At 39.2% G+C, this 27,074-nt stretch overlaps 1 protein-coding gene across 2 annotated transcripts in view; it reads right to left on the bottom strand.

The window, feature by feature from the left end:
- DSCAM (DS cell adhesion molecule) overlaps positions 1-27,074 on the bottom strand; it is a 400,267-nt gene that overhangs the window by 5,796 nt on the left and 367,397 nt on the right. The window contains exons 28-32 of one of the 2 annotated variants that reach the window (XM_065635636.1): positions 21,809-21,924; positions 18,898-19,047; positions 14,998-15,195; positions 11,380-11,682; positions 5,707-5,714 (exon numbers count right to left, since the gene is read on the bottom strand). In XM_065635636.1, the coding sequence (XP_065491708.1) occupies positions 5,707-5,714; positions 11,380-11,682; positions 14,998-15,195; positions 18,898-19,047; positions 21,809-21,924 (775 nt within the window). The remainder of the gene's footprint in view (positions 1-5,706; positions 5,715-11,379; positions 11,683-14,997; positions 15,196-18,897; positions 19,048-21,808; positions 21,925-27,074) is intronic. The other variant, XM_065635626.1, reaches the window with a different exon arrangement.

Raw genomic sequence — 27,074 nt, 5'->3', positions numbered from 1 at the left:
GTTGCAATCATTTGCACACCAACAGGCTGAGAGCCAGACCTGCAAGGCTCCTGCGATATCACGTATAAACGCACTTAATGAGCAGTAAAGCCAGCTCTTTGCTGACTTGGTTCCCATGTCCTGCTCAGCCAAGCAGCGGGGTAAGAGGGTCAGCCCTGCACCTCCTCACTGATACAGGTCTCTCAGGTCTGGTGGTGCCTCAGGGAAGAGCTCAGCACTGGCTCTGCCTTCCTGCCTCCTTAGCTGGGAAAAGTGGCCGGGCTGCAAAGCCCTCCAAGGTGGTCCAGAATAAAAGGCAAAAGGTCCAAGCACTCCCTTAAATTACAGGCTTAGTGAGCAGCCAGGCGGCAGAAAGTGACAGGAGGGAGGAAGGAGGCAGGGTAGAGCCTTCTCGTTAGCAAAGAAGCTGCTGTGAGATCAGGCAGGCGCTCTTCCCTTCTTCAGAGTAGCTTCAACCTCTTCTCAGCTGCTCAAGGAAAATGTTGTAAGTGCTCAAAATATGGGAGTCACTTTTAAACCAACTGAATGCACAACGTTGAACAAGGCCAACAAGTTTTCTGGATGCATTTCAGCTGCTAACGTGGCCTTGGTGGCTTTGTGACTCAGGCCATTGCATCTTTTGGGCTTTTCACAATGGTTCGGCAGATGGCATAAAATCACATCTTTATGCTGCTCATGTTTGTGATCACATAGATAGGAAACAGCCAAAATACTTCAGGAAATATATACCAAGTTCCCCACTTCTAGATGGAGAAATTAGAATTCCCTATCACCCCCACAATGCTGTACTTTATCCAGTGAATTTAATTTTTCTTTCTCCATGAAAACTGCACTCTCATAGATGATTTGAAGGTCTATACAACCTAGTTAAACATTGCATGTTGCAGTTTGCCAAAACTGACATTTTCATAAAAGCATTAAAAATACCAGCTATGTTTCACATAGCAAAATAAAGTCGACAGTTGCTGTTGACCACAATCATTGGACTTATCTCTTAAGAAAAACAGGGTATCAGTAAAACTGTAGTTCAGAAGCCAAATTTACTACTGATATAAATCAGAGTAGCTATATTGATTTCAGCAAGACTATAAATTGATTTATACTTAGTGAAGATTAGGTTTAAGTGACTGAAAATGAGGATTCCAGCTAATGTGGATGATTTTTTTTAAGATGATTCATTTTGTTATTTAGATTTAAGCCTTCCAATTCCAAGAAAGAGTGCTTAATTGATGTGCCTTAAAGCAAAATCATGACTGCCATAGTTTAACTGAGCTCATACATTTGTAATAAATCAACATAACATACTATGCATCTGTCTAACCAAAAGCCAGGAGACTTGATTATCACATTGTTGCCTAATCCTGAAAAGTCTAATGAAACAGCATTTGAAGCACATTTTTGGCTCGTATTTCTCTACACGGCACTTTGGTCTTTCGGACACTGCTGCGCTTTTAAAAGACCTGTCAGATGCTTTGTACCTTTCAGAAGTAACTTTAAGGAGAAGTGACATATTTTTAAGGGCCTCTCCACTGTTGAGCTGATGGTGTAAGGAAGGACAAACTGATTAACTCCAGGGCCAGATAGATTTAGACCCTGTGGAGATGTGTGTAGGTGTTCAGCCTCACAGGGCTGGTACACTTCCAGAACTGAGACCTTCCTGTTTCAATTTAATGCAAGGTCTAAGATATAAAAACTTATAAAAGGGACCTCACCATGTAAATCAATCTGCACTCGAAAACTACAGTCAGGAAAACTGTCAATAAATAATGAAAGGATGATAGAAAAGTAATGTACAGGAGCTCTCCCTTTCCATCTTTACCTTGTCACGCAAGCTGCTTCATACATTTTTAAGGCTGCTCTGAGACAGCGCTCTCCTGCCCACCGGCCGAGCTAGGAAACCCATGTTGAAGCCCTCCCGCAGTGCCTCTCCTTCGCAGTGCTGGAGTTTTAAGACTCGTTTGCTGATCCCTGGTGCAGTGAACGGAAACTCATCAATTATACATCACTTCAGTTGCGGGTTGAATCCACCGTGATTCCATGGCAACTGGCATCCTTCATGGGTTTATTCCTGGCATATCTTGGGAGCTTGGGTTCAGCACAGAGGCTGGGGAGGTGAGGAGTTCGGACGATACTTGTGGTTCACTGAAGTCAGTGGGAGCCACCCTGCTGATCTCAACGGGCTCTGTACCACATCCCTGAGTTCACAGCTAAACCTGGCCGTGCCACAGTGATGGTTAAGCATACTGCTCTACCAAAAGTTACCGTGAGGTCAGGGTCCAACAAGGAAAGCAATATCAGCGCTACCCTTCTGCTCTGCTGAAGATATATTCACGGGTGAATTAGTGTAACTCGGTCTCCACATGTCCATCAGTTTGAATCATCTGAGTGATTAAAATGCAGTAATGCACTCAGGTGGTCATGTAAATTAAGGATGCTGGCACAAAAATGTGAACAGAACTGGAATACATCCACATGTACTTGGAGCTGTGCTTTAAGGGTCAGCCTATAAAGAAGTTCTTACATGGATGGCAAAGACTATCACTACAGTCTGTTTAAGAGTATACTGTTAAACCAAAAGTTTGTATCTTTAGAGATACCAGTTTCTGCTTTCAAAAAGTAGTGCAAGTGTGGCCTTTCTTACAGGCAAGATTTCATTTACAGTGTCAGATGCCTATAATCTCCTATAGATCTCAGATTGCATTAAGGTCCTGTGGCACAGGGCAAATGAGCAGAGCCTGCTGTGTGCCAAGCCAGTTAAAGCAGTAACTGCTATAAATGACACCAAGAACCTTGAAGTGAGGCCAGAACAGGTCTTGTCTGTATGGAAACAACAGCTTCTGGTTACCTTGGGCTCGCTGAAAGCCCATGCAAAAATCACACACTATGTGTCAACACTATCAAATGAAACGTTTGGACATTTTCATAAGTAAGATGGCATGACCAGGCCCAATGTAGTTTTGGTAGAAGTGAGGTTTAAGATGTGGATTCTTGACAGAACTGCTCTAAAAATCTATTATTTTAATTGAAGTGGACACCACATCTTTGGTTTGATTTGGAGCAGTTCTTGGTAGTTTTAGAAATTTAATATTGTAATTATTACTGTAACAACATGATAGTACCTGAAAATATACTGATAAGTGTAATCCTTGCTTTAGGCATAAAACTCTCCACTAACTACAGTTGAATCAAATGCTTCCAAACCTACAGAAAAGACGGGTAACCTATTTTAATAGTTGCAGCTCATAGCGGAACCCCCCCCCAAACAAAACAAACAAACAAACAAAAAAACCCACAAAGCAAATACTCAGATTCAGAAAAACAAAATAAAATACAACTTTTTAAAAAAATCTCACTTTTAATAAGAAAGATTTTGTTGGTAATAAAAAGATAGGAAATGGGCATTCCTGAAAGGGATTTTCACTTAACAGGAAACTTTTAATCGAGAAGAAAGCAAAAAACCCAATAGTATTACAAACCAGCATGGTTTAGGATACTGTATATTTGCAAAGTCACTGTTACTTTTCCAATCAAAATAAAAAATAAATTAGATAGCAACAGAAAAATATAATTGTGCTGCTATGCACTCCTAGCAGAGTCCTTGATGAACTGGTACAAGTTGTTTCTCTCCTCTAATAATACCAAAAAAAAAAAAAAAGAAAAAAAGATCTTCCTAACAGCAGTATCACTGGTTCATAGTTGACAGTTGTAAAAATAAATTACTTTTCTCATCAATTAATCAAATTTAGCTTTCAGGCATCTTGTACAGTGCCTAAATAGAATTTTCACATTACAATTGTGTAGAAACTCTGTGTTTGTAACCAATAAACCTGTTTAGGTTCATTTTCCTTGTACTGGCAAGATTAAAAAACTTGCAGCGTGAACCCTTCTTTCTGCAAATCCACCAGAAAAATAATGCAAGCCAATGATTTCAAGTGCATAGCCATGTCAAATTAATGCAGAATTAAATGGTTTTCTCCCCTGCAGAACATTTTTTGGAGCCTTTTCACAGCAGAGGAGAAAAATCTCCTGATACTCCACAGAAATAAACCCTGAGACAGGATAAAAACAATTTACTCTCATCACCAATGTGCCATTTCTATAAGAAGCAAATAGTACAGTCTGTCTCTTTGTGACATGTTCCAAGTTTTAAAACAGAGCAATAGAAAATAAAAAGAATGTGTTACAGGCACAAGATAATTTAATATGGTAACATTATAGATGCTCATCTAGGACAGTAATTTCAGAATCTGTCACGTGCATGTAAGTTAGTATATATAATTAAGTTAACATACATATTAAGTGTATCTACTACAGTTAAAAACATAGGTGGAAAGTAATTTTTCCCACTTAAAACTGTTCTGCCTATCTTGTTGTTTTCCCAACTGCCTATTTTGATTAATCTCTTTATGTAGTTTTCTCAGAACTGGACCTTGGTCACCAGTTGTGGAGCCAGGGTGACGATTTCTTCATTCTATATACACACTATACATGGTGTGTATATATACAGATATATTTATATGTATATATTATCTTGCATTTGAAACAAGACTGTGCAAGTGCAGAACTGAAAAAGAAAACAATCCATATGTTATCCTTTTCTTACTTTGCTGTGGTATTTCTGAACTAAATAGGTCAAACAAAGATTCCCCTGTATCTTCAAGAAATTAAATTTTGGATCTGGAAACTGTGGAACTGTACAATTCTATTTTCAGTCAATTGCAGCATCATATAATAGGCATTGGAAAAGGAGGCAAAAGGTGAGCCCTGAGTCAGGACTCCCAGCCGCTACTGAATCCCCAGTGGCTGAATTTTTATCGGATTCAGTTACTGCTGCAGCTCACAGAGCACCGTCAGCAACTTTGCAATAGAAAGCAGATCTCTAAATAGGCTCCATCACTACGTCGCACGTGTCTGCGTTAGTAGAAGAGGGAAATAGCTCCTTCACCCTTGAACTCATTGACGAGTGGAAAATTCACATCTTTTCATCTCGGGTTACAGGGCTGACATTGGAAATATACTGTGCTTACTGCATGGTTCATAGTTTCCTTATTGTGCTAAGCAGCTTAATTTTAGCTGTAGTGACTGAATACTGGAAAAGAAGATTTGTGTCTTGACTTGGGTGTTTATAACAACATTTATGCACTGCAGGTGATGTCCAGCCTCTATTTTAAGGGATCCTTGTAAACAATTCTTTAACAATGTATTTGCATTCTGTAGCTTAAGGTTTGTCTGCAAGCTAAGACTTTGCTGTTCAAGTCTGCAGGATTAGTCAGAGCAGCAAGAAATTTGTAAATTGGGTCAAGATTACTAAATAAGGCATCTTAAATACTGAAATAACTTGATCATTCAGCAAAGCCGGAGAGGTTAGACCAGTATTCATGCCTTTTCTAGTAAATATGCTTAGCAGGCTTAGGGCTAGACTCAGGCTGCTTGGCTTAGGTGCCCAACCCATAAACTCACACCAAAGAAGTGTCCATATTTGCTTACTGAGAGCTCAACTGAGACCAGGCCTCCCCTGTCCTCTGGCTGCTGCAGGGACACAGTGGCTGCCAGCCAAATCTCCTCCCCGGGGACGGAGAGGCCAAGCAGGAGGTCTGGCAGACAGAGGATGGAGCTCTGCCCTCATGCATCAACCAAGGATGGTTGCAAGGATGTGCAAGGACAGCAAGAGGGGAAGGCTTCCAGTGGAGCAGGGGCTTGGCAAACCGGTGCTCCTGCCTCGTGCAGGTGTAGCATTCAGCTTCCCTGCAGAGAACCCGAGTGTTCTTGCCATCTTCATGGCCTTGAAATTAATCTCAGCTATCTTTTTTTTTTTTTTTTTTTTCCTCCAGAATTTGCCTGGCTGCCACCGCCTTTTCTCTCCACACACATGCACTTTTTTTCCAAACTGGATCCTTTCAGGAGGTGAAAGTCTGCAGAGGAGGTTCTGAGATATAAGATCTTGGGATGTTTTAAATGCATTTCAGAATCTCCTAGTCTGATATACCCAGTGAATGACATATCTTCTCTGAAAGTGTATCTGAGGTGCTGTTAGGTTTATATTTTAATGTGATCTCCAAAGAGGCAAGGAAGTGGGATTGTCAAAATGAGTTTGCACTTGTTTTGTGACACCGGGTAGACAGGTTTCTGCCTCGTCCAAGCCAAGCTAACCCTTAAGGCTAACGTCATGTATTCAAAGAGGTTCTTTTTAGTGCTGACTAACATCAGAGAAAAGTATAATCTGGGGCTCGGAGTTTTGCAGTACCCCTGTGAAAGGGAGGTTTCTGCAAATAACAAGAGACCTGACGAAAACTTTCTAGATGTTTCCTATTCAAGCATCAATCAGATATTATTTCTTCCAAGTATGAATTCCATTGCCAGAGGATACAAGTGGTCTGTCCACGAAAAAAGGCCTAAATAGTACTTGGGAAGTACAGAAATATCAAAGTATTTCCCAGTTAATAGCTGTTCTTTTCTCAAGAACAATAAATTAGAGAAAGAAACCAAGAGGCTTCTTGGATGAGGCTATTACCAAGATTTAGAACTATAATAATAGAAATCTATTTTTAATAAATGCTACTGCAATGTTTATTGCAATTAAGAAGAATTGTTATGATAACTCAATTTGTGGTTAGTATTTTTAAAACAGAAAACAGAAACATTATTATAAAATTTTTTCGACCTCTACAGTTATATTCCACTTCTTTACATTATGGATACTTTGATGGCACAGTGGGAGGTAAGAAGAGAGTATATTTCTTTCCAATTTCTGTCCCACCCAGTTTCTGAATGCAAGATTTGAATGACAGCTTTGGAAGGTGAAGGACTAACTCATTTGTCAGCCTCCCAGGTAAACGGTTGTTGGATAACAGTTGTTGAAATTTCTGAATATTAATATGAAAAAGTGCCTCAATTTTGTTCTGGAAGGACCTGGTATACTGTTGAGAAGATTGCCTGGTAAACATATTCCTTGGAGACCCGATCTTGCTAATCAAACTTCTAGTCAGCGACGACTATGGGGAGGAGAACAGTAATCATAATTCCAAACTTTTGGGAGTTTTGATGCTGAGAAACATGCAATGTTAACAATTCATTGACATCAGTTTTATACCATGAGGAATATTAACACTGCACAGATATTAGGAATTGAAGATCCACTTTTCTAAAGGATGTGATTTATCCCACGTGTTTAAAATACTGCTGTGCTATCTCTACTGCTTCAATTTTCTCTTTTAATGTGCCTCCTGGGACACATGACTATTCTGATGGTGTATGAGAAATGTCACTGTCTGCAGTGGGTCACCTTCAAGGCCTCGGCAGATTAGGCCTGCCAGCTCTGTGAAGTCCAGAAGAACCCATGATCGTGTCTGCACCATTCCTTCATTTTTCAGAAGCTATGAAGAAGGTGGTGTTCAGCAGCAATTTCAGTTTGGTGGTTTATAATGTACTATTAGAAAAGGAAAAATAATGATGCTATTGTTGATGCTGGAGCAAAACGTACAAATAATCTCCTATTTTTCCAAAACTCTTTCTACTGAGTTGTAAAGATCAGAATGCAAGGATGTGTAAGACGCTTTCAAAATACTGAATGTGGGAATGAATTAAAAAATCTTACTTCCCTGTTCCATTTCCTGTAGCTATGACTTTGAAAAGTTTAAGAAAAATGCAACTCCTAAAATATTTTTTATTGAAAACTGTTTAATAACAACTATTCTCTATGCACTTGAAAGTTCTGGCCTGATGTCGACACAACAGTGCAGAAAACACCTATAGCTTCTTGAACAGACAACTAGAAGTTGCTTCATGTTAAAGAAAGCTGACTGATAGTCAAGGATCACCTTCTCCAAGCTCAATGAGCAGGAACTGAGGCAAAAATGCCAGGAGGCTTGCATGGATGAACAAGGAGCTCCTGGCCAAACTCTAACACAGAGTACACAGAGGGTGGAAGCAGGTGCAGGCAACCTGGACGGAATACAGAGACACCGTCCAAGCAGGCAGAAATGTGGTTAGGAAAGTCAAAGCCCAGCTGGAGTTGAATCTGGCCATGGATGTCAAAGACAACAAGAAATGCTTCTATAAGTATAGAGGTGACAAAAGGAAGGCCACGGAAAATGTGACCCTGCTGCTGAATGGAGCACAGGATATGGAAAAGGCTGAGGTATTGAATGCCTTATTTGCATCAGCCTTTACTAGCAAGACCAGTCTTCAGAATTCCAGGTCCAAGAGGTCAGTGGAAGAGTCTGGAACAAGGAAAAGGCCTATTAGAAGACTTACAGAGGGCCAGAATATGAGGCAATCAACTACTATGCATTACTAATTATGGAGTTAGAGTTGTACGTAATGTGTAGATGTTCTGAGAGTCTTAACCCATAGTTATAGTGCTAGAAATTATAATTTACTAAGGTTGCCTAGACATCTGATGAGCCATCCAAATATAATTCAAGCTGATGGAGTGATCAGATATTTTGATTCAATTTCTGAATGAAAATGGTATGGAAGTTGGGAACGTCACAGTAGGTTGATGTCAGCCCCCAGAACACAAGTTACTAAATCCTGATCGTCTGTTTTCCTTCTCCAACAACAACAACAAAAATCATTCAGGTTCCCTACACCTAATCGTCAACTATCTCAGTTTGGAGCAACCTGAGGTCTCAGTGTCACCTGTTGCATAATGCAGATGGTTTGGTCAGCGGGCTTGAATGTACAGCTACAAAAGGACCTTATGAGATAGGAGAAGCAACGGAACAATCAGTGACATGAGTTGGGATGCCATCAGAAACTCACAGGAAGCCAAGCCTCAGGTGGTCTAACATATTGCTTGCTCATACCGAACACTTATGGTAGCAACAAGCTATGAAATAGGTGCTGTAATAGCTTAGTCAGTTATGGCTGACAAGGTCTTCACCAGTAAATCCCATCGTTACCTTTCTTGAGTAAAGTTGCAGCCTTGCCATTAGCTAGATTAGTTTCAAAATGTCCCATTTGTCAAAATAACTTTTTGTTACAGTCTTTCTTATCATTGTTGGGGATTGTTCTGAAAAACAAATACTACTTATTGCAGACTCCTAAACTTTTATTGCAACCATAAAAGTTGCAATAGGTAGCATCACAGGCGGTTTGAATAGTGAGATCAGGAATAAGAAGCAGCATAAGTTTTGAAAGTGACATTGTACAAGAAAGAGATCTATTTGGGGGAGAAGAAAAGCAAAGCACCAGGAAAGTAGGTAAAAGTTATCTTGAAAGAAACGACTGACTTCAAGGAAGAATAAAAATGTGCTAAAGAACCACAGTCACTGTTTCATCTCAGATGTTCTCATTTACTTAATCTAAATACCTTAACTTTTTCATTTCTTCTTCATTTTCTCAAATGTAGAATTACTTTGATTAATTGTATTTGAATTATTAATTACTTCTACAGAATTTCTGAAGCGGTGGGTGAAACAAAAAAGTCTTTCCTCACTGGTCTGAACACTGAAAATATTGGTCTGTCTGCTACTACTGAAAATTCTTTCTATCCGTATACTTTGTTTAAAGCCCTTCATAAAGTAACCTTTAGTAACATATAATTCAATATTTATGGGTCAATATTCGAGTTGCCCCGCTGGAACACTCCATTTTTTTTTCAAGATATTGAAGCTAATTATAAATTTCATAATGTATTTCATTTCCTTACTGCAAAGGAAGGCTAAACTAATCAAGAAAAGCAGGTAAAAATTCAAGCCATTTAAACTAACAGAGCTAAAGATGGCTACAAGTCTGTGATTCACCAGAGGGACTCTGAAGATGTTCCAGTGCCAGAAGCTTTTAACTCAAGCACAGGGACCAAATTTTGGTGCTGTATGCCCTCAAGAAAATTATCTCTGTGTGGAATATATTAGAATAATTCCAAATACTAAATATGCATAAATAATGTATTTGGAACATGAAAGGAAAAGAGCAAACTATTTGTTAAAGAAATGATAAAAAATGTTTGTTGACTGACTGAGAGGGGAGGGCTGCAATTTGAGCTGTGAATGCAGATGCTTCCCTTTAGCAGAGCAAGGAAAAATATTTATCTTACTTTTTTGAGTTAGAAATTAAAATTATTTCTATATTTATCTATTTCTACAGCTCCTGGGTTTGTGGTTCTACTGTGTGACTACACAGAAATAAGTCTTATCTCTCACTATTACATTTCCTACTTATTTTCTCTCTTATCTATGATACACTAATTTCCTGCCTTGTCTATTTGCTTTCTCTAGCAAAATCCTTTATGCTTTGTTTTCAGTGTCAGGTCCTGTTTTTGAATGATATTCCTGATATCACTGCCTATCTTCCATTTCTCTGTCTTCACAATAACTGCTTTTCCATTTATGGTGTATATTAAGCAAAAGACCATAGTTTATTCATTACTCTTTTTTACATATATGAACACTACTGATTACTTTCTGTGTATGTAAGTAGCCATACCCACACTGGGAAATGTATATATTAAAAACGAAACAAATTAAAATATAAAATAAATCATGTTTTCAGAAAGCACACAAATATAATTATGCCTTTTTCCCATTTGAATCCTCTTCCATTATGTCATATCATGTATTCTGTAACAAAGACTGAAAAATCTTCTGAGATTTTATAATGTGTTCGATCTCAGAGTACCACAAATAATCTACCTATGCTACTGTGCACTAGGGTATCACTAGAAACAGCATTCTTTGTGAATTGGAAATTTGATTGAGCCCAATAGAAGGATGTCCTTCAGACACCTTCAGTCAGTAAGAAGTTGGAGTGCGTTTAAATTTGTCTGAAGGTAGAAGGCTCCGTATCCCTTTAGATATTGCACTGTCTTAATTTTCTCCATTTTTTATTCTCACCCCTTTAGATAACCCTAGTTTGACATTAGGTGATGTCAAAGAGAGAGTATAACAGCTCAAGAACATCACTGAAGGGTTATTACATCTTTGACAAGCTACAAGGCAGAAGGGATAGTACATCTACAGTCTGTCTGTATAAACTGTTCCGATAGCAAACCTTTGCTCTCAAGCACAAAGTATTGCTGTAAAACATGCTTTATTAGTGGGTGGTTTGCGTTGGAGATGGGCATATGTACCCCCATATGGTTTTATTTATCCCCGAAGGGTCTATTGCCTGATGGCTACAGCTGTAGAGGAGCGGATTTGATGGCCTGTACAGTCCCTTTCTGTTCCTAATTTTCCAGATTCCTCATTTTTCTGTATATGAGAGAATTTACTCAAATGTTATATTTTCTGGGACAAAAAGCAATTATGTCTGTAAGTCGCTACAGGACATACTGTGCACTTGCTTTCTTCCTTGTGGTATACCCTCTCCTGTTAACCAGCCTAGGCATGGAGTGAAATGCTCACCCCAAGGACCAAAATGTTACCTCTGATGCCTCACCTGGCCGATGTGCCTTTGGAACTGCCATGTTCATCACTCGCCCTCCATCCTGAGGTTTGGGGGGGGATGCGGTGAACCTGCAAATCCCCGACTCTGACGGCGTGCTTGAGGTCAGGCTGTCTGTGTAGTCATTAGTCCCTGCCGTGAGCTGCTCCGACGATGTGTCTGATATGAAGCATTCTGTAATGGTGAACTTGGCATGTCTCAGCTGCTCTTCCATTTTTGCGTGCTCATACGCTCTCGCTAGCTCTTCATATGTTGAGGAGGCACTTTCTGTGGAGACCATGCTGCTTCTTGCTCGATCTGAACATCAGGAATATAAATAATGGGAGAAAGAAAACATCTGCACAACCATTTTTGGAAGAAAAGCTATGAACATGACAGTATTTCTTAGTAAAATGAAGAGCCCTTGAAATTATCGAGGTGGTTTTAATAAGTCTGCTTCTCTATAAATGTCTGCACAATTTTTAGTTTAGTCAGTTACTTGATAATTTCACATAATCTAAAGCGAAGTCTTATTCTGCTGGAAGCACTATGTGGCTTGGCATGAAATTTGTGGTTCAGAAGAAATGACCTTTAATACATGAAAAAGGTAACTTTTTTTTTACAAAAAAATAATTTATCTAAAAGTTAAATGCCTTAAAAATGTAAGAAACCCACAAAACACATTTAGCAAAACGAGGAACAGCTTCTTTACATTATATTTTTAATGCATCTGAGAAATAGTTCTGTGAGTTGATGGCTAGGTGAGAAAGGATAGTCTTTCTGTACCTGTTTCAATCTTCTATCATTTTTTTGAGAAAGTCCTGAGGACAGAGGTCAAATATAAAGGCAGTGTCTCTTCAGACGCTGTCTCTCGAGACACCAGGTAAAATACTAACTCTTTTCATACAGAACAAAGGTCTTAAGAAAGCAATATTCTTTGGTAGCTACCAGCCTGCAGTCATTCAGGTGCCTTTTTCAATGCTGCTGAAGATAATAGGGGTTTCATATTTGACACGCAGGCTATTATGACCTATAAGCTGTTCTTCTTTGCTGATGAGCTTCTGAGAATATCAATATTTCTTAAACAAGCGCTATTATCGAAGATGTAAATGGCTACTCATACATTAAAAAGCATTCTGGAACTGCAGCACTCATTTCTGCAGGGACAAATCACTGGTCTGTTGTACCCATCACACTTCTGCTTCAGTGGGCTGGGAGAGCAGAGGACTTTCAAAAGTTCTCTGGGCAGAAGTCATGTTTCATCGCGAGATCTGTACAATTTCAGACATTGTTGGTGATGTTCAACAAACAGGCACAATGTAATAGCTAATTCATAAAAATGGGACTCCTACAGCAGCCAGAGGCAACTGTGTTGTTATTGCAAATCTTTATCTTTTTTATCGTATGCTAGGATCCTTGTGTCGGTTTTCATTGTGCACAAAGGGACAGCACTCCTGCCACTGGTAAAGAGGACCATGCATTACTTAAAATAAGTACTTCTACAGTATGCTGTCACTTGCTTGGGATTTTGAGCTGGCCAGAACTTAAAAAAGGCTGAAGGCTGCAGTTGCTCAGTGTCATAGAGCAGTGTCTGTAAATATGATGCTCATGCAAAGGTCTCAGTTTTGTCTGTGAAGCTCAAGACCTCCAGCTTCCCACATCCCATCCTCTGGGGAGACTGTTTCAGGAAGAATCTGCTTGAACACCTGCTTTAGATTTGATGAAAGTTTATCCAAGCCCAAAGTGAACATTGTGAAACCTAGATTCATCAGAAAATCTCTAATGGCCTCTGGTCAGAACATTTGAACTTAGACACAGCTATGAACTGCTGCAATACATTTCTCCTAAGCTTAAAAGCTACTGTTTTGTAAACCTGGAATTGTTTTGATAAGAAGTGCTAAATTCTGACAAACATCAACTGCACGAACTAGAAATCTGAAGTCCATATTGGAAAAGTGATCATATCTGCACATTAATTCAACTGACACTTGAACACATATTTGGCCACTTCTATTATAATATTTATTTGGAAATTTCAAACTTCTGAAGTACTTAAATTAAACTGACTCTATTCTTTCCCCTGAAAACAAGTGACATAACGAAGATACATTTTGGCACAAGAAAACTTTTCTTGAACGTGCTCTAAAGCTTGCTATCCCTTACATAAATTGCTGTGTGTTCAAGGGTAGACAGAGAATAGGAAAGTAGCCATTTTAAAACATTGATTGTGAAGTCTGGTTACAAAATTGTGTGTAGTTTGTCTATTAAACTACTCAGCAAATCGAAGTCGCTGCCCTTTGTCACGCACATTGGAAAATATCCTTGGGTGACAAAATGTTGGAACACATGCAAGTTCACCTGAAATCTGGAACATCTACAAAAAGGCTTTCTGAGATAACATTTGCTATTTATATTTGTATCTGTATAGCTATTAGAGTTAATCCTTAAACCTTATGATAATTCCACCAGAAGAAATCAGGATGAAGTTTGTCAGCTCACTAGAGGTATCTATTGAGTGCCATTACCCTGTGGAAACAGCGTAGAGGTCTGCAAGTTTAGGAGGACCAATTGTGAAAAGGTGAGCTCCAACCTATAAATTACTGGATATAAGGCAAGTCAGATGCTTGTTCTTATAGAGACAATAAAACCAGTCATACTGGTTTTCATGGTGAAAGGCCCGTCACACCTAGTGCTTTTAGCTCTAAGGCATAGCTTTTTCAGGTGACAAACACTTTTCCCCTAAAATCAGGATAGAAGGTAGGCTATTCCTTCCGAGCAGGCCAGAATAATCCTGGATTCGCTTCTGTCAGGCATACCTTTGAATAGTATTTTACCTTTCTGCATTATTTAACCTTTATTACATTTATGTCGTGACTATTCTTCTGCTTAATCATTTACTCATTTATTTGACTTTTTTTAGTCACTTGTTCATTGTATAGCAGAGGAGAAAGCCTTTTTTTTTTTTCAGTTACAGTTGCATTTATAATGTGAAGACGTCAAGAAGATGAAGACTGCAGGCAGAATATGTATTCAGTGTGTCCCCACTTATCATCTAGAGGAATAAAACCTATGCAGTTTCTTAGGAAAATCAGAACGAGCTACTGCAGTATTCAGTGATATGGATTGATTTTGACTTGAACTCTAATTCCAGATTTTTCCCTCTCATTTTTTCCACTTAGAATAAAACCTATGAACATATTACATTAATGAGGAAAGGAAAATACTAACCTCTGTGTAGCTTAAGCCTTAAAACCATTCCACCTATGACTCAGGAATATTCTTTGTTGCTAATACTGCCCCTTCCTGGTCAATGCCATTTCATGCAGCAAATTCTCCTACTTTTTACTTCGGATACGGGAAGTTCAGTGCTTCAGCTACAGGAAAAATTACCACCACATCTTTCAAAGGACTCCAGTATGCAGGTGTGGCATGAGAAACCATGGGCACGATATTTGTTATCATTAATACTATGTGCATTTGTGGCACCCCTTATAAATAACCTGCAGAGAAACACCCTAGCAAGGAAAAAATAATGACACCAGAGCACCAAATGAAGCACATCAAGAACCAATAATGTTATTGCAGATACTGCTGTCCTGTTTTCACAGGGCAGCCCCACAGAGAGCCACGCACCTGTGTCCTGCGAGGGGCTGACACTGTAGCTGTCACTTTCCTTGTCCACCGATCCTGCTGGCCTGGGGGTGGGCAGCCTCCAGTCCGTGGTGAGGGTATGGGCTGATATGGTAGGATGAGGCCTGTTGAGGGTCCACTGACTGGCATAGCGGTTGCGAGCCGTGGGTCCGGTTTTGGCGCTCCTCCTTGTGGTAGGATCTGTGGTGGATAACAGAGAGGATCTTTGCCATTGGGCTCTTGAATTGATAGGGAAACAAGCCCTTTCGGGGATGGCCACCGAAACCATATTGGATTAAAAAAAAACACAATCAGTTTTTTGTGGAGCTGAGAGCTCCACCAGTCTCCCATTGACAAATTCACTATCCCTTTACTCCAACATAAGCAGTTCTCCAGTACCAAATCTGCTCTGAGATATGAAAGAGCACAAGGGATGTAGATCTGGTCAGGGATTTCTCACCATATTTCAAGCGAAAATCTAAGGTAAATTATCCGCATAGATGTGTCTTCAGAAGCACCCTACATCAGCTACCTGCTCTCAGTATGTGAAAACAGGTGCTCAGAAATGTGGTTGTATAAATACCTATTCTGGCCATTTTAAGAATACTTTTACTACATTACGGTATTAATTAGCTACAGACTCCCTATTTTTTTAACAAGTAGCCAAGACATAAAACATAACCTGTAATAGTGCCATCAGAGTTTCAGTAGGAACAGGTTCGTAAAGATTTGACTGTTTGGAAAAAAAAAAAAGTAAATAAATAAAATTTCTTAAAACTTAAAAGTCATCTGCTACTTGTTTGAGGTCAGCAATGTTTGTTTGTTTGTTTTTATTATCCTAGAGACAATATGGTGAGCAAAGGAGTAAAAGCAAACTATCTGCCAAAATTCACCTCCTTAATTTTCTCAATAAATAGGCCTTCTGTAAAAGTGAGGCTTGTACTCCCTAGCAAAGCAAGTGGAATAAAAAAATCATTATATGGCAAACAGAAAGTGACTAAATCAGCACTGAAGGATTTATCTTTGAAACTTCTGAAAGGATACGCTAACAATAGAGAGAAAGGGTATTAGAAATAGGAAATTCAAATCTATTCAAATGTTCTTAGACATTCAAATGGTGCAGTTGTCAGTCCTTAAGGTAAGAGACTTTAACAGAAGCAATTTAAAGGAAAAAACAATACCCAGATAATGACTCTTAGTGCTGCTTCTACCTAGGCATTACCAGTAAGAATTTGTATTCTGCTGCTTCAAAGAAACAAGGTATTTATTTATAAATACAAACTATGGTCTGATCCTTCTCCTGTTTCATATCTTCTCCCTACAGCAGTGGAAAAATATGAACGCGGTGCCATTGATAATTGATCCTCCTGGTAGTGCAACACATAGCTGCCTCATACGGATAACATCCAAAAACGCACTTGGCATGAGGTGGCCAGCCTGTCAGTATAAACCACCGCTTGTACCTGCTGTGGAAAGTTGGCACATGGCTGTTGTGCATCCAGAAGTGAGCCCCGTGCCTGCTTTGAGGAAGACATAAAGAACAGAAGGCGAGCACTCGTGAGAAAACTCTTGGCATGGGGCTGGGGTTGCTTGGTCTGGAGAAGGATCAGGAGGATCTCATCAATGTATATAAATGCATGAAGGGAAGGTGCAGCCAGACTCTTTTTAGTGATGCCCAGTGACAGCACCATGGGCAGTGGCCACAAGTTGAAATATGGGAGCTTCTGTCTGAACATCAGGAAGAACTTTACTGTGAGGGTATCTGAGCACTGGCACAGATTTTCCAAAGAGGCGATGGAGTCTCCATCCTTGGAGATATTCAAAAGCTGTCTTGGTATGGCCCTGGGCAACTGTCCCTAGCTGACTTGCTTTAAAGTGCCTTGCTTTAAAGCAAGGTCAGCTAGAGACAGTTGCCCAGGGCCAAAAGGGTTGGACTAGCCGGTGCCCAGAGGTCCCTTCCAACCTCAACTGTTCTCTGGTCCCATGACCAGGCTTTCATCAGCAATTTGAAGGAGATGGGAGAGCCTGTTGCCAGCATGCAGGAGGTCAGTGCTTGTCCTGCTGAGCACATGCTGAGGAGCTTGTCTGCACCAGTTGTGCTTCTCCTGCACAAGGGGCTCTGTGGCACAGACGCAAGCAAGCTCCAGAGCTGCCTGTGTGATGGAAAACAGAGCACATCTGGTGCCCCCGGTGTTAAGCCAGCTCTGCTGTCATATGCTGAAACATAGCTGTCGAGAGCTGAGGTGAGCAAGGCAAAGGTTCATGAAGCACATCTCTTTTATAAATAAATAGAAAAGAACTAGAGAACAACTTAAAAAGGTCTGTAAGGGAATATTTGCCAATGAGTGAGTGTGAGCATGCTTAGACGGGAGGATCTGTAACCTCTGAGGCACCCACCTGGGCACTGCTCCCCTCTTCACAGAGAAAGCTGTGGGTCTAGACAAAATCTCATAGCCTAGCCTCTATCAAAGCTATATGAGTGTCTGAAGTCCAGAGAATACAACCTATGAGTCTTTGGCCCAGCCCTGCACACTGCTGCAATCAGATCTTCACTGCATGATAAAAGTGATGGTGGATTTCTATTTCCAAAGCTGGGCTGGACACAGATCATACATGAGTTAAGCCCCAGTTTAATTTGAGGGAGGTCTTTCCCTTACTCCAGTGGACTGAAGCACATAACTGCATACAAAAGAAGGAGGATTAGGAATAGAAGACGCTGGTGTTATAAAATGCTGCGATGGGGTACAGGCAGGCAGTTTGGGGTGGTGCTTCATTCCTTATTAGAAAAGGCAGGGGATCTTGATCTGCCGATGCCATAAAAAGGATATGACATTTTTTGCTCTTACTCAGTAGGCTAGCCAGCATGTACATGAACTAAAGGAGTGAGAAAAGAATGGTACCAGAAATAAAAGACATGTCATACCTTGACTCTTCTAATTCAAATGCCTTGACTCGCCATAGAGGAAAAAGCAAATCCAGATGATGGTACCAATCTAGTCCTCAAGAAATAAGTAGCCATATCTTAAAACTATCGGAGTTTGAAAAGCAGCAAGGTCAGGGCTAGAACAGCTGTCATTTATAAAGTCTGGTGTGGAAATGAAGATGAACTTAAGATTTTGCAAGTAATATCAATTTTAGTTAATACACAACTGAGCTTTTAGCATTTATCTTCACTGAACTCACCAAGTAAACAAATTCTGAAACGGTCAGGGGATAGAAATAATCCAAAAGATTTTAGAAAAATCGCACATTGCTTGTGTGTTACACTTTGGTAATATTCTTAACTCATGAGGGTGCCTTTGATCTAGTGATTTTCTTTTCCATTTACATAGATATAGAACACATTCATGAGAGAAATTAAGAAGAATGGATTGCAGCAGTATATTAATTTATGACAGTATTTTAAACACTATAAGAATAGCTCAGCATGAATATATCTGGGAAAAGTAACTTACCGTACTAACTAAAACTGGAAATACAACTTTTTCAGAAAAGCAGTAATGAGAAATGTATTTCTTGCCTGAGGAAGAGGTAAGGAGGGAAGATGTATTTTGAAATACAGCAAAGATTGATCAGCGAGAAAAAAATATATTAGACACTAAAAGCCATTAAGCTAATTTATTCAATAAATTCTAGAAATTAAAATCTAGCATGCATTTGGTTTAATGAAAGCCAGGTATGAATTATTTCAAATTACACCTCCATTTCAGATGCATATGCATTTTTTGCCATATTGAATCACTAAATGCAATTGTAGAAGAAATGTTCTCTGCTGACCTAAATAGGTTTCTCTCAACTTTCAGACTGAAGAAAAAACCCCATGAGGATGCAAATGCAGGAGCAAAGTATTAATTCTCTTATAGCTTTCTCCTCTCCAGACAACGTATTCTCTTATGTGCTTACTTGTTCCTGGCCGGGCATCAGAAACATCCACCAGTGGTCCTGTAGCTTGTGACACAGACTGGTAATGTACTGTGTGGGTGACAGTCAGTGACTTCTGCTTAGATGTCTCTCCAAAATCAGCATCGGTGAGCAGAACCGTTGATCTGTCATCTGTAAGTTAAAAAAAAAAAAAAAATAAAATAAAAATCAGAGAATGAATAACAAATTTTGGGTTTGCCTTCACAAGAGCTTTACAGCAAGTCTCCAGACTTATTTTCAGCTGGGCATCACCACTGACAGTGGCAGCTCCCACTTCTTTACAGAACTGAAGATGGCTTTGAGGGGTGTACCACAGCTTGGGAACTTCTGGGTTTAAACTCAAAATTCATACAAAACTAAAGAATAAGTGTCATTTTCATATCTGTCTTTGTGATTTCACCTTAGAGATATGCAACTGAGACAGACTATTAAACACTCTTCCTAAAAGCTACTTTGTGTTTAATTATTTTTGGCCCTAATTCCTTTTTTCCCATCTTTTGAAGTATGCCTTCTCCCCCTTCATGATTAAAGATCTCAGCTGAGCTTTTCAACAACATATTTATTTCTCTTTATTAACATGAAATTCTTCAGTGAAATCACTCATGTCTTCCCAAAAGGAGGTTGTTAGGTAATGTTGCTAACTAACTGTCTACCAGTCAGATTTTTCTCCAGAGAAAGAATATCGCAGAGGTGGCCATGACCCAAGACTGCTCTTAGGGAGCTGTTTATTTTTAAGCACATGAATACCGTAGTGAAAGCAATGGGAATATACTTGTAGGGCAGCTGAGCATCCTTAAGTCCTTTGTTTTGTTGTTCTGGAAGCTAAGGGCTAAGTCCCACCAGCTCTCTCTGCACCAAACCTCACTACTGTAGGTTTGAAAAAGAAGCTTTGGGGAGCTTCCTACGAGTTGTGTAAGTTTCTTTCAACATAGCCAGCCCAACTGACTATGGGCTTTCCTGCAGCTACAAAGAAAGGTCTGAGGTGGAGCCTGACCTTGAGAAGGACTGGAAGAAAAAGATGAACACTGACTTCTCCTGCTGTACAGTTCTGCTGCCTATTGCTTCCCTATGGGATAAGATATGTTCTCCCAATTTCTAAACAGACCTTGACCCCTGCAGAAAGCCAGTGCTACACAGGACTTTTTTTTTTCTTTTTCTTTTCAGTTGTGATATCTGTATTCTATTTCTTTCACTGCAAAGAGGAATCTTCTCCACTTGATTATGGAAGGTTTAACACCAATGAATCTTCCACTGAATTTGTGCTTCCAAACCAACTATTTGCATGCTATCAGACTTTTTTTTTGCATTTCTTACAGTCTTTTTATCCATTCATAATAGTAATAAAAGCCACAAGAAATTCTTGCGATGTTATGCTATATAGCTTTGTAATGCATTTCTAAGACGGCTGGCAGCAGTGAGGCTTCCTTGCATTTACTAGCCAGCAGAGGTTGATCTGTTTCTTCTAAGCATTCCTGCTCCTTCTTTTCTTTTTTAAACTTGACAGGACACCATTAAGGCGAAGAGTTCTGCACAATAACATAACTACCATTTTTTACCCAAAGAAGGCCATAAATAGAAGGAGCATTATGAAATCAATCTGTCTCTGGCAAAAGATGAGCTCTTTTTCAGGTTGGGAATAAAGTCTCTTGGCAGTAAACTATCTCAAAGACTGCCAAAGTGCCTGCTTATTCTGAGCTGGCTATTACCAAGGCACTGATCGCATTGCTACAGTTAAGGCTCTGATGATATTTCCACTATAACCCCCTATTGCTCAGCAACTGTAACTCAAAAGCAAAAATTGCCTTTAGGATGAAGCCTGGCACAAAAGATTGCATCACAGAGGCAAACTTTGGGAAGCTAAAATCAGGATTAGAAAAAAAAAAAAGTCTCTATTTCAGGTGAAGCATAGGTCTCCTTTTCAAATCTGCAGCACAAACTGTGAAATGTGCCGTGAGGCCAAGCCCTCCCTGACCCAGACCAGACTGACAGCAAGTGTGACAGGGTGCAGGGCTAAAGAAGCTTGTCCCTCCCCAGTGCAGGCATGGACAGGAGATGCAGAGATGCTGCTCACAGCTTGCAGAGCTTTTCTCTCCAGCCACACCATCCCTGGGATGTTGTTACGTTCTCAGCCACCACAGACTTCTTCTCCACAGATATTGATCCAAAAAAATTAGAAGTGTAACAAGATCAGTCATTCTGGAGGGTCTTGCCAGAGTGTGAACCCACACAGTCACGAGATCGGATTGTATTTTTATTCTGTTGAGATTTCAGACATCTTGTGTTTAAATTATTTTGAAAAGAAAACCAACACAAAACAATTTTGTTTTTCGTGACAGTTCAGCTATGTGACAGCCACATGAGAAATCTTGTTTTCTGTTGTGTGAAACAGTTTAGATTTGAAATTTGCAGAGACACAAAAAAGCTGAAAACTGATCAAAATGTTGAAATATCATTTGCTATGAACAGGTGGATATGCAACATGTAAGTTTTAGAAGCTGGCTTTCGCAAATCTTTAAATAATGGTATTGTACTTTCAAAATTACATTTTCCTTATAAGTAATGCCAGTGATTCAGCTGTCTAGTAAAAGCCAAAAGAGAAATCAAAATGAAAATCATAAAACTTCTAGTCTTCATTTACATTTTCTTTAAGCGTCTCTTTCCACTAGCTTCATTTTTTGAATGTCCTGCATTATTTTGAATACTGTACTGAGATTACTTCGAGTGGAAAACAATTTCAAGGGGAGAAAAAAAAAATCAGTTCAGTTTTCAAATATGACAAATTATTTTATAGCCCTTTTTTGATGTGTGTAGTGGGGAAAAGGTGTGAGGTAAAGGAAATCCACCTAAAGTGTGTGTTACGTTAACTAGTCAAAACAAGTCAACTGGAGTTTACCAATGGTCTCCATTGTGTCTCTCTCCTCAATCAGAAGCTGTGCTCTGGGAATGTCTATGTGCATCCTCAGTGTTTGCTGCTGCTTGTTAAGAGTATCTGATGTCCTCGTGTTCTTGCTAAAATAAAAGAAAGGTGAGCACATTAACATTCAACGTAAATTAAAAGATACTTGAAACTTCCTCATTTTGAATCTGTCCAGCTCAAACAAAAAAATAACATAGTCATAATCAGCAAAATATTCATACATCTTATTTTGCCCTCTTCAGAACAAGTGCATGGTATTAATTTATTGCACGTAAGAGTTAGACGAATGCACAGTGTTGGGGATTTGGTCTTTTCTTTATCAGTAGAGATCTGCTGAAAATTTCATATAGCTTTCTTCAGATGTTGTCACAAAATGAAATCAATAAACACACTTCGCAAGATGGACCTTTCCCTTCATTCCTCATGAATGTGAGTAAAGAAACTCAGAGCTGATCAAACAGGTTGGTAGGAAAATGATGTCCTGAGTAATTTCTAATTATTTTCTTAACTTTTCATCATTTTTTGTTGGATAAATTCGAAATATCACTGGATTTGATAAATGAAAAAGCAAATTAATAACTAGGTATTCTATTAATAAATTTCATGAACTAAATAAAGAGTTTAGTCCCATTGACGTTCCAAGACTAAAATTGTAAATCTTGTTTACATTCATGGATTATTTCTAATTGATTGATGCAATATTCTAAAAAAGAACATAAGCCAATTATTCTATCATCATGCAAATTGAAACAATTTCATTTTGAAGTTTGTGTACCAGAAAATTACTTCTTAAATGAGCTGTCTGTTGAAGGCAAGTGAAAATGAGTGTTACAATCATTTCTAGTACCGAGCTTGCACCAAGAAACTTTCAGACTGCACCAAAACCCCAGGAACTTTGCCCTTTTAGATGTAATTACTCTTTGGAGGAGAGGAAATATTTGCAAATACTTCTTTATGCAGGGAGGCTGAGAAAAGTTAAGACAAATCAGCCAGTAATGTGATCCAAGTGCTCACACTTCAAAGAGCTTTAAAATCCAAGTGGAGGCTCATTTTCTAGTGTAAAATAGCTGTAGATCACTCAGTTTAATTCTCCTTTGGCAATGAATTATTGTTGTTAATGGAATTAGAAGAGGACTATTAAGCTGCTTGATGATAAGCTCACTTCTTCCCTGAGCGTGGACCTCTATGTAGGACATTGATGCACGTGTGACGAGCCCACGTCTCCAGACAATTTACCTTAACTTCCTGCTGTGTCTCTAGGTGAGCAAGAACTAACTATTCCAGGTTTGGAGATTATCCTAGAGTCCTTTTTAGGAGGAATTTCTTTGTCACATGGTCAGTAATTCTGCTCCAAATCCAAGAGTGACATTCTCGAGGCACACAGGTACACCTCCCTGGCTGATTCTCACCTTCTGGCTTTCCCTGCTCCGGTGGTCCCCAGCATTAACACTATCTATGCATCCCAAACTTTAATGTCTCTGTCTTTACCTGAGTGGTTAAGTGGCACTGTCACCATCCTGTAAAGATGGATAGCTGAAATGTATTCAAACAGCCTATAACTGTTGCCTCATTTGATCCTTATGGAAGCAAAATATCAGGAGAGCTACTCAAAGGGTGCCAAAATTTTCTCCATATATAATCAGTGAAGAATAGCAGCCAGGTGTCTGTGCTTAAAAGCACAGAAATTATCAAAGACCTTTAGGATCCTAAAATGCAGATAAATTCCACACCGACTTTCTCAAAGTGTCTGCAAAGTCTTTGCATGGATTAGATGCCACTCGCCTATTGTTTTCCACTCAAGTTGCTGGGATGTTAAAAGAATCAGAGACTAATATATTATCTGCCTTCCAAATATGTTCGAATACATGCTCTTGAGAAGTCAGAGTACTTTGGGCTTGTCCAAGATCATAGAGCAAACCTGTGATGAAGTAGGAAACCGAATTTCTGAGGTCCAATTCCAATTAATAATAATCCAATACTTAGTGGATACATGCAATCAGATACGTATAGAATCTGTGCAATACATAACTGAGTCTAATAAATGCATTGTTGCAATCCTCCTCTGCTCACCAGGGGTGCAGGAGACAAAGGGATCAAACCAGACATCTTCCTCAGAGAATGCAGACCCCAGAATCCCAGTAAGAGCTATTAATAAAATCTCCTCTGCAGTATGAACACTCTATATTCCTACCATTGCAAAGTACTCAGCCTCACAGAAAGTATTGTTTGGACCACAGGGAGCAGGAGGACAGTTCCTCAGGTTTGCAATTATATTGCTCACCTGCTAAGAGAGAATTCTGAATCCCATTCTTGGCTCCAGAGGTAGTTTTATGCAAAATATCTAGAAGAAGCCAGAACCTGAATTCAAGCCTCTCTATATTCAGTAAAATTCTCTACTATGCTCAAGAGTTATGCCTCATTTTGTGTGATCCCTCTCCTCTTCCTTACTGGTATAATTGATTCTCCTGTATGCAGCAGCATGGTGACACGGAGTGTCCAAACACAGAACAGGCAACTGGCAGTAGCAAGAGAGTTGACACTGATTAGTGTGCTATCTCTTTCTGGTTCAAGGAATTTAGAATTATTTTCTGCAGACCACAATAGCTTGACTTTAGGTTATAAAAACCTAAAATACCAACAGCAATTAAGTGCTTCTAGGACTTGGAAATGATGCAAAGATTTTTAGGATAGCAATTTTGAAGTTTGGTGCCCAAGTATTTTCTAACCTAGGAAAACTCAGGCATCAAAGTATTATAACAGTGTGGTGGATGAGGAGTCCAATGATTAATGATTTAAAGAGAGAAAACATATCTACCTATATTTTCCTTAACCTACAGATATGAAATTCCCAAACTTAAACATGCGCTATGGATATTCTTTACCTGTCAGACCTTGTAAGGATCTGTGTATAATATAATTCATTCCCTCTGGTCCAACGAATCTCTGAGCTCCAAATTGTTAGAGACTAAGAGCCTGTCTGAGGAATGAGTTAGTACACATTTGCTGTAGTCTTTTACTCTACCAAGGTGTCTGCTTTTGGCCACCACGAAAGACAGATACTTGGGCACGTGGGCCTTTGGGTCTGATTGAGTACAGCTTTTATGTACAGTCTATGGATAAATGGGCCTTTGTCCAGAAGTAGTACAATGTACAAGGTATTTTGAAAGAGTGTGCAAAATATACTTCATTTTAAATAATCTTTCTGGATGTTTAATTAAAAAATACTTACTTGAGCGACTGAAAATATCTATATGCACAGGAGGGGGTTAAACCTATCAAACTAGTTATATAAAGGGATTAAATATGGTGCTCTGTAAACCCAAAGTCATCTTGGGTCCTTGGCAGAGAGTCAGGCCACCTCATGTTTTCCTGAAGTCTAAGCTGGTTGTTGTAAAGACATACGGAAAACTAAATCATGTAAGTAATTATCCTGACAGAGGAATATTTGGGGAGAAAAGATTCCTCACGTTGTGTTCAAAATTAGAAAGCTCAGCCAACTGCTATACTGATTCACAGTGAACTGTTACAAAGAAGTTGACTGGACTGACGCTTTCACCCAAAAGAAACACAAAAAATCTGTGATCATACAGCAGGAGGGATTTTTATTTGCAAGTTTAAGGTATCAGCAGCTCCCATTAAATTGCTAACTACTGGGGCTTATCCTGCTCTCAAGACATTTGACTTACACAGCCAAAGCCAGCGACATTCCGAGCAAAGACTAAAGCTCCATTTTTAATCCACTTTACACATGCTCATAAAAATCTCCTCAAAGGCAAAGATACACAGAGTTCTCTCCATCCCCCACACCTTCCTACCAAGCAGGGAATCATCTTTTCTGCTCTCTGTCCAAAACATAAAATCATCTCTAAAAGTCTCAGCTTTTGCTGAAACAAACATCAAGGCATAATCTTTTTCTTTATATATATATATATATATATATATACACACACATCAGATATATATGTACATGCATATATATATCTGATATATATATATATACACACATGTATATATCAGATTTTGGTGAAATCTAAAAGATATAAAATATCAGTAGCTTTATATATGACTATTGCTCTGGAGAAGACTCATCATCCTTTGATTATTAACATGCTCAATCTTCAGGAATATCTAGTGATGGCGAGTACCTCTTGTTTTGGTTGGAGGCATTTCACAGATCAATCACAAATGACAGAGCATTAAGCTCCCCAAAACAGCACCACTTTGAGAGCTCCAAGTCTTAAAGCATCTGCAAGAGTATGCCTATATTCCCTATTGCCTCTAAAGTCCTGTTTTAATAGTAATTTGCCTTTGGTCACACTTCTAGAAGAGAAATGTAAAATAAAATATTTAATAAAAACAAGATTATTTATTAATAAATGAGATAAGAGAAACTGACTTGATTATCATATTTCAATGCTGGTGAAAGGAAAAGGAAAACAAAATGGTGACAGAAGTGTTATCTAGAAAAACAGATCTGAACTAAAGGCTGGGAAGGGACCTGACTGCTCTCCAAGTAAATTAGGTGGGGAGAGCAAAAGAAGCTCTTTAATGTGAAGGTTGATATCAGCAGAGGAAAAAAATGGGTCAAAACCGGGCACTTATGTAGGCAGTTTGATAGTTTTCTATGTATCAGATGAGCGAGATTCCGAAATAGCCTGGCAGAGGTGGCGATAAGACTAGTGAAGCTAATCAGGGTTAAGGCAGAGATTTGCCAGATTTGCAGAGCTGTTATGTCACCGTATTGTCACTGGGACTGAATATCTTCATGTAGAAGTTTCATCCAGTCCGTGCTAGGTTTCTTTAGGGAACAGACTTGCTGCTTATGCTAATCTGTGATGTTTTCGGCAACATCAAAAAATATCAGAGCATATCTTCTTGAAGTTGCTTAAACCTGCAATCTGCTGCTAGCAGGGGTTTCTAGCTGGTAAATACAATAGCAAGAGTATGACCTGACCCGCATGACCAGTCTTGTTGACATCAGTGAGACTATTCAGATGTATTTGCAGACTGATGGTGTAGACCTGAGTTTACACTAAAACCATCTGTCACCATGTGTTTTGTGAGTATATTCTTACAATAGCAGGTGAAGTTTATCATGGGTGAGAAAGCTTAAAGTAAGCTTTCTTGTAAAATACCTATGATGGTCTCAAATTTGTTCCTGAATTAATAAAAAGATTTTCTACCAAACCAAAAAATAATCCCTTGGTGATCCCATTTTCAAATATATGCGGCAGTTTTAAAG

Source organism: Caloenas nicobarica, chromosome 1 (assembly GCF_036013445.1).
Source record: "Caloenas nicobarica isolate bCalNic1 chromosome 1, bCalNic1.hap1, whole genome shotgun sequence".
In the NCBI taxonomy this organism is placed as follows: domain Eukaryota; kingdom Metazoa; phylum Chordata; class Aves; order Columbiformes; family Columbidae; genus Caloenas; species Caloenas nicobarica.
Note: the sequence above shows the minus strand (reverse complement) of the source record. Positions and strands in the feature narration are given on the sequence as shown.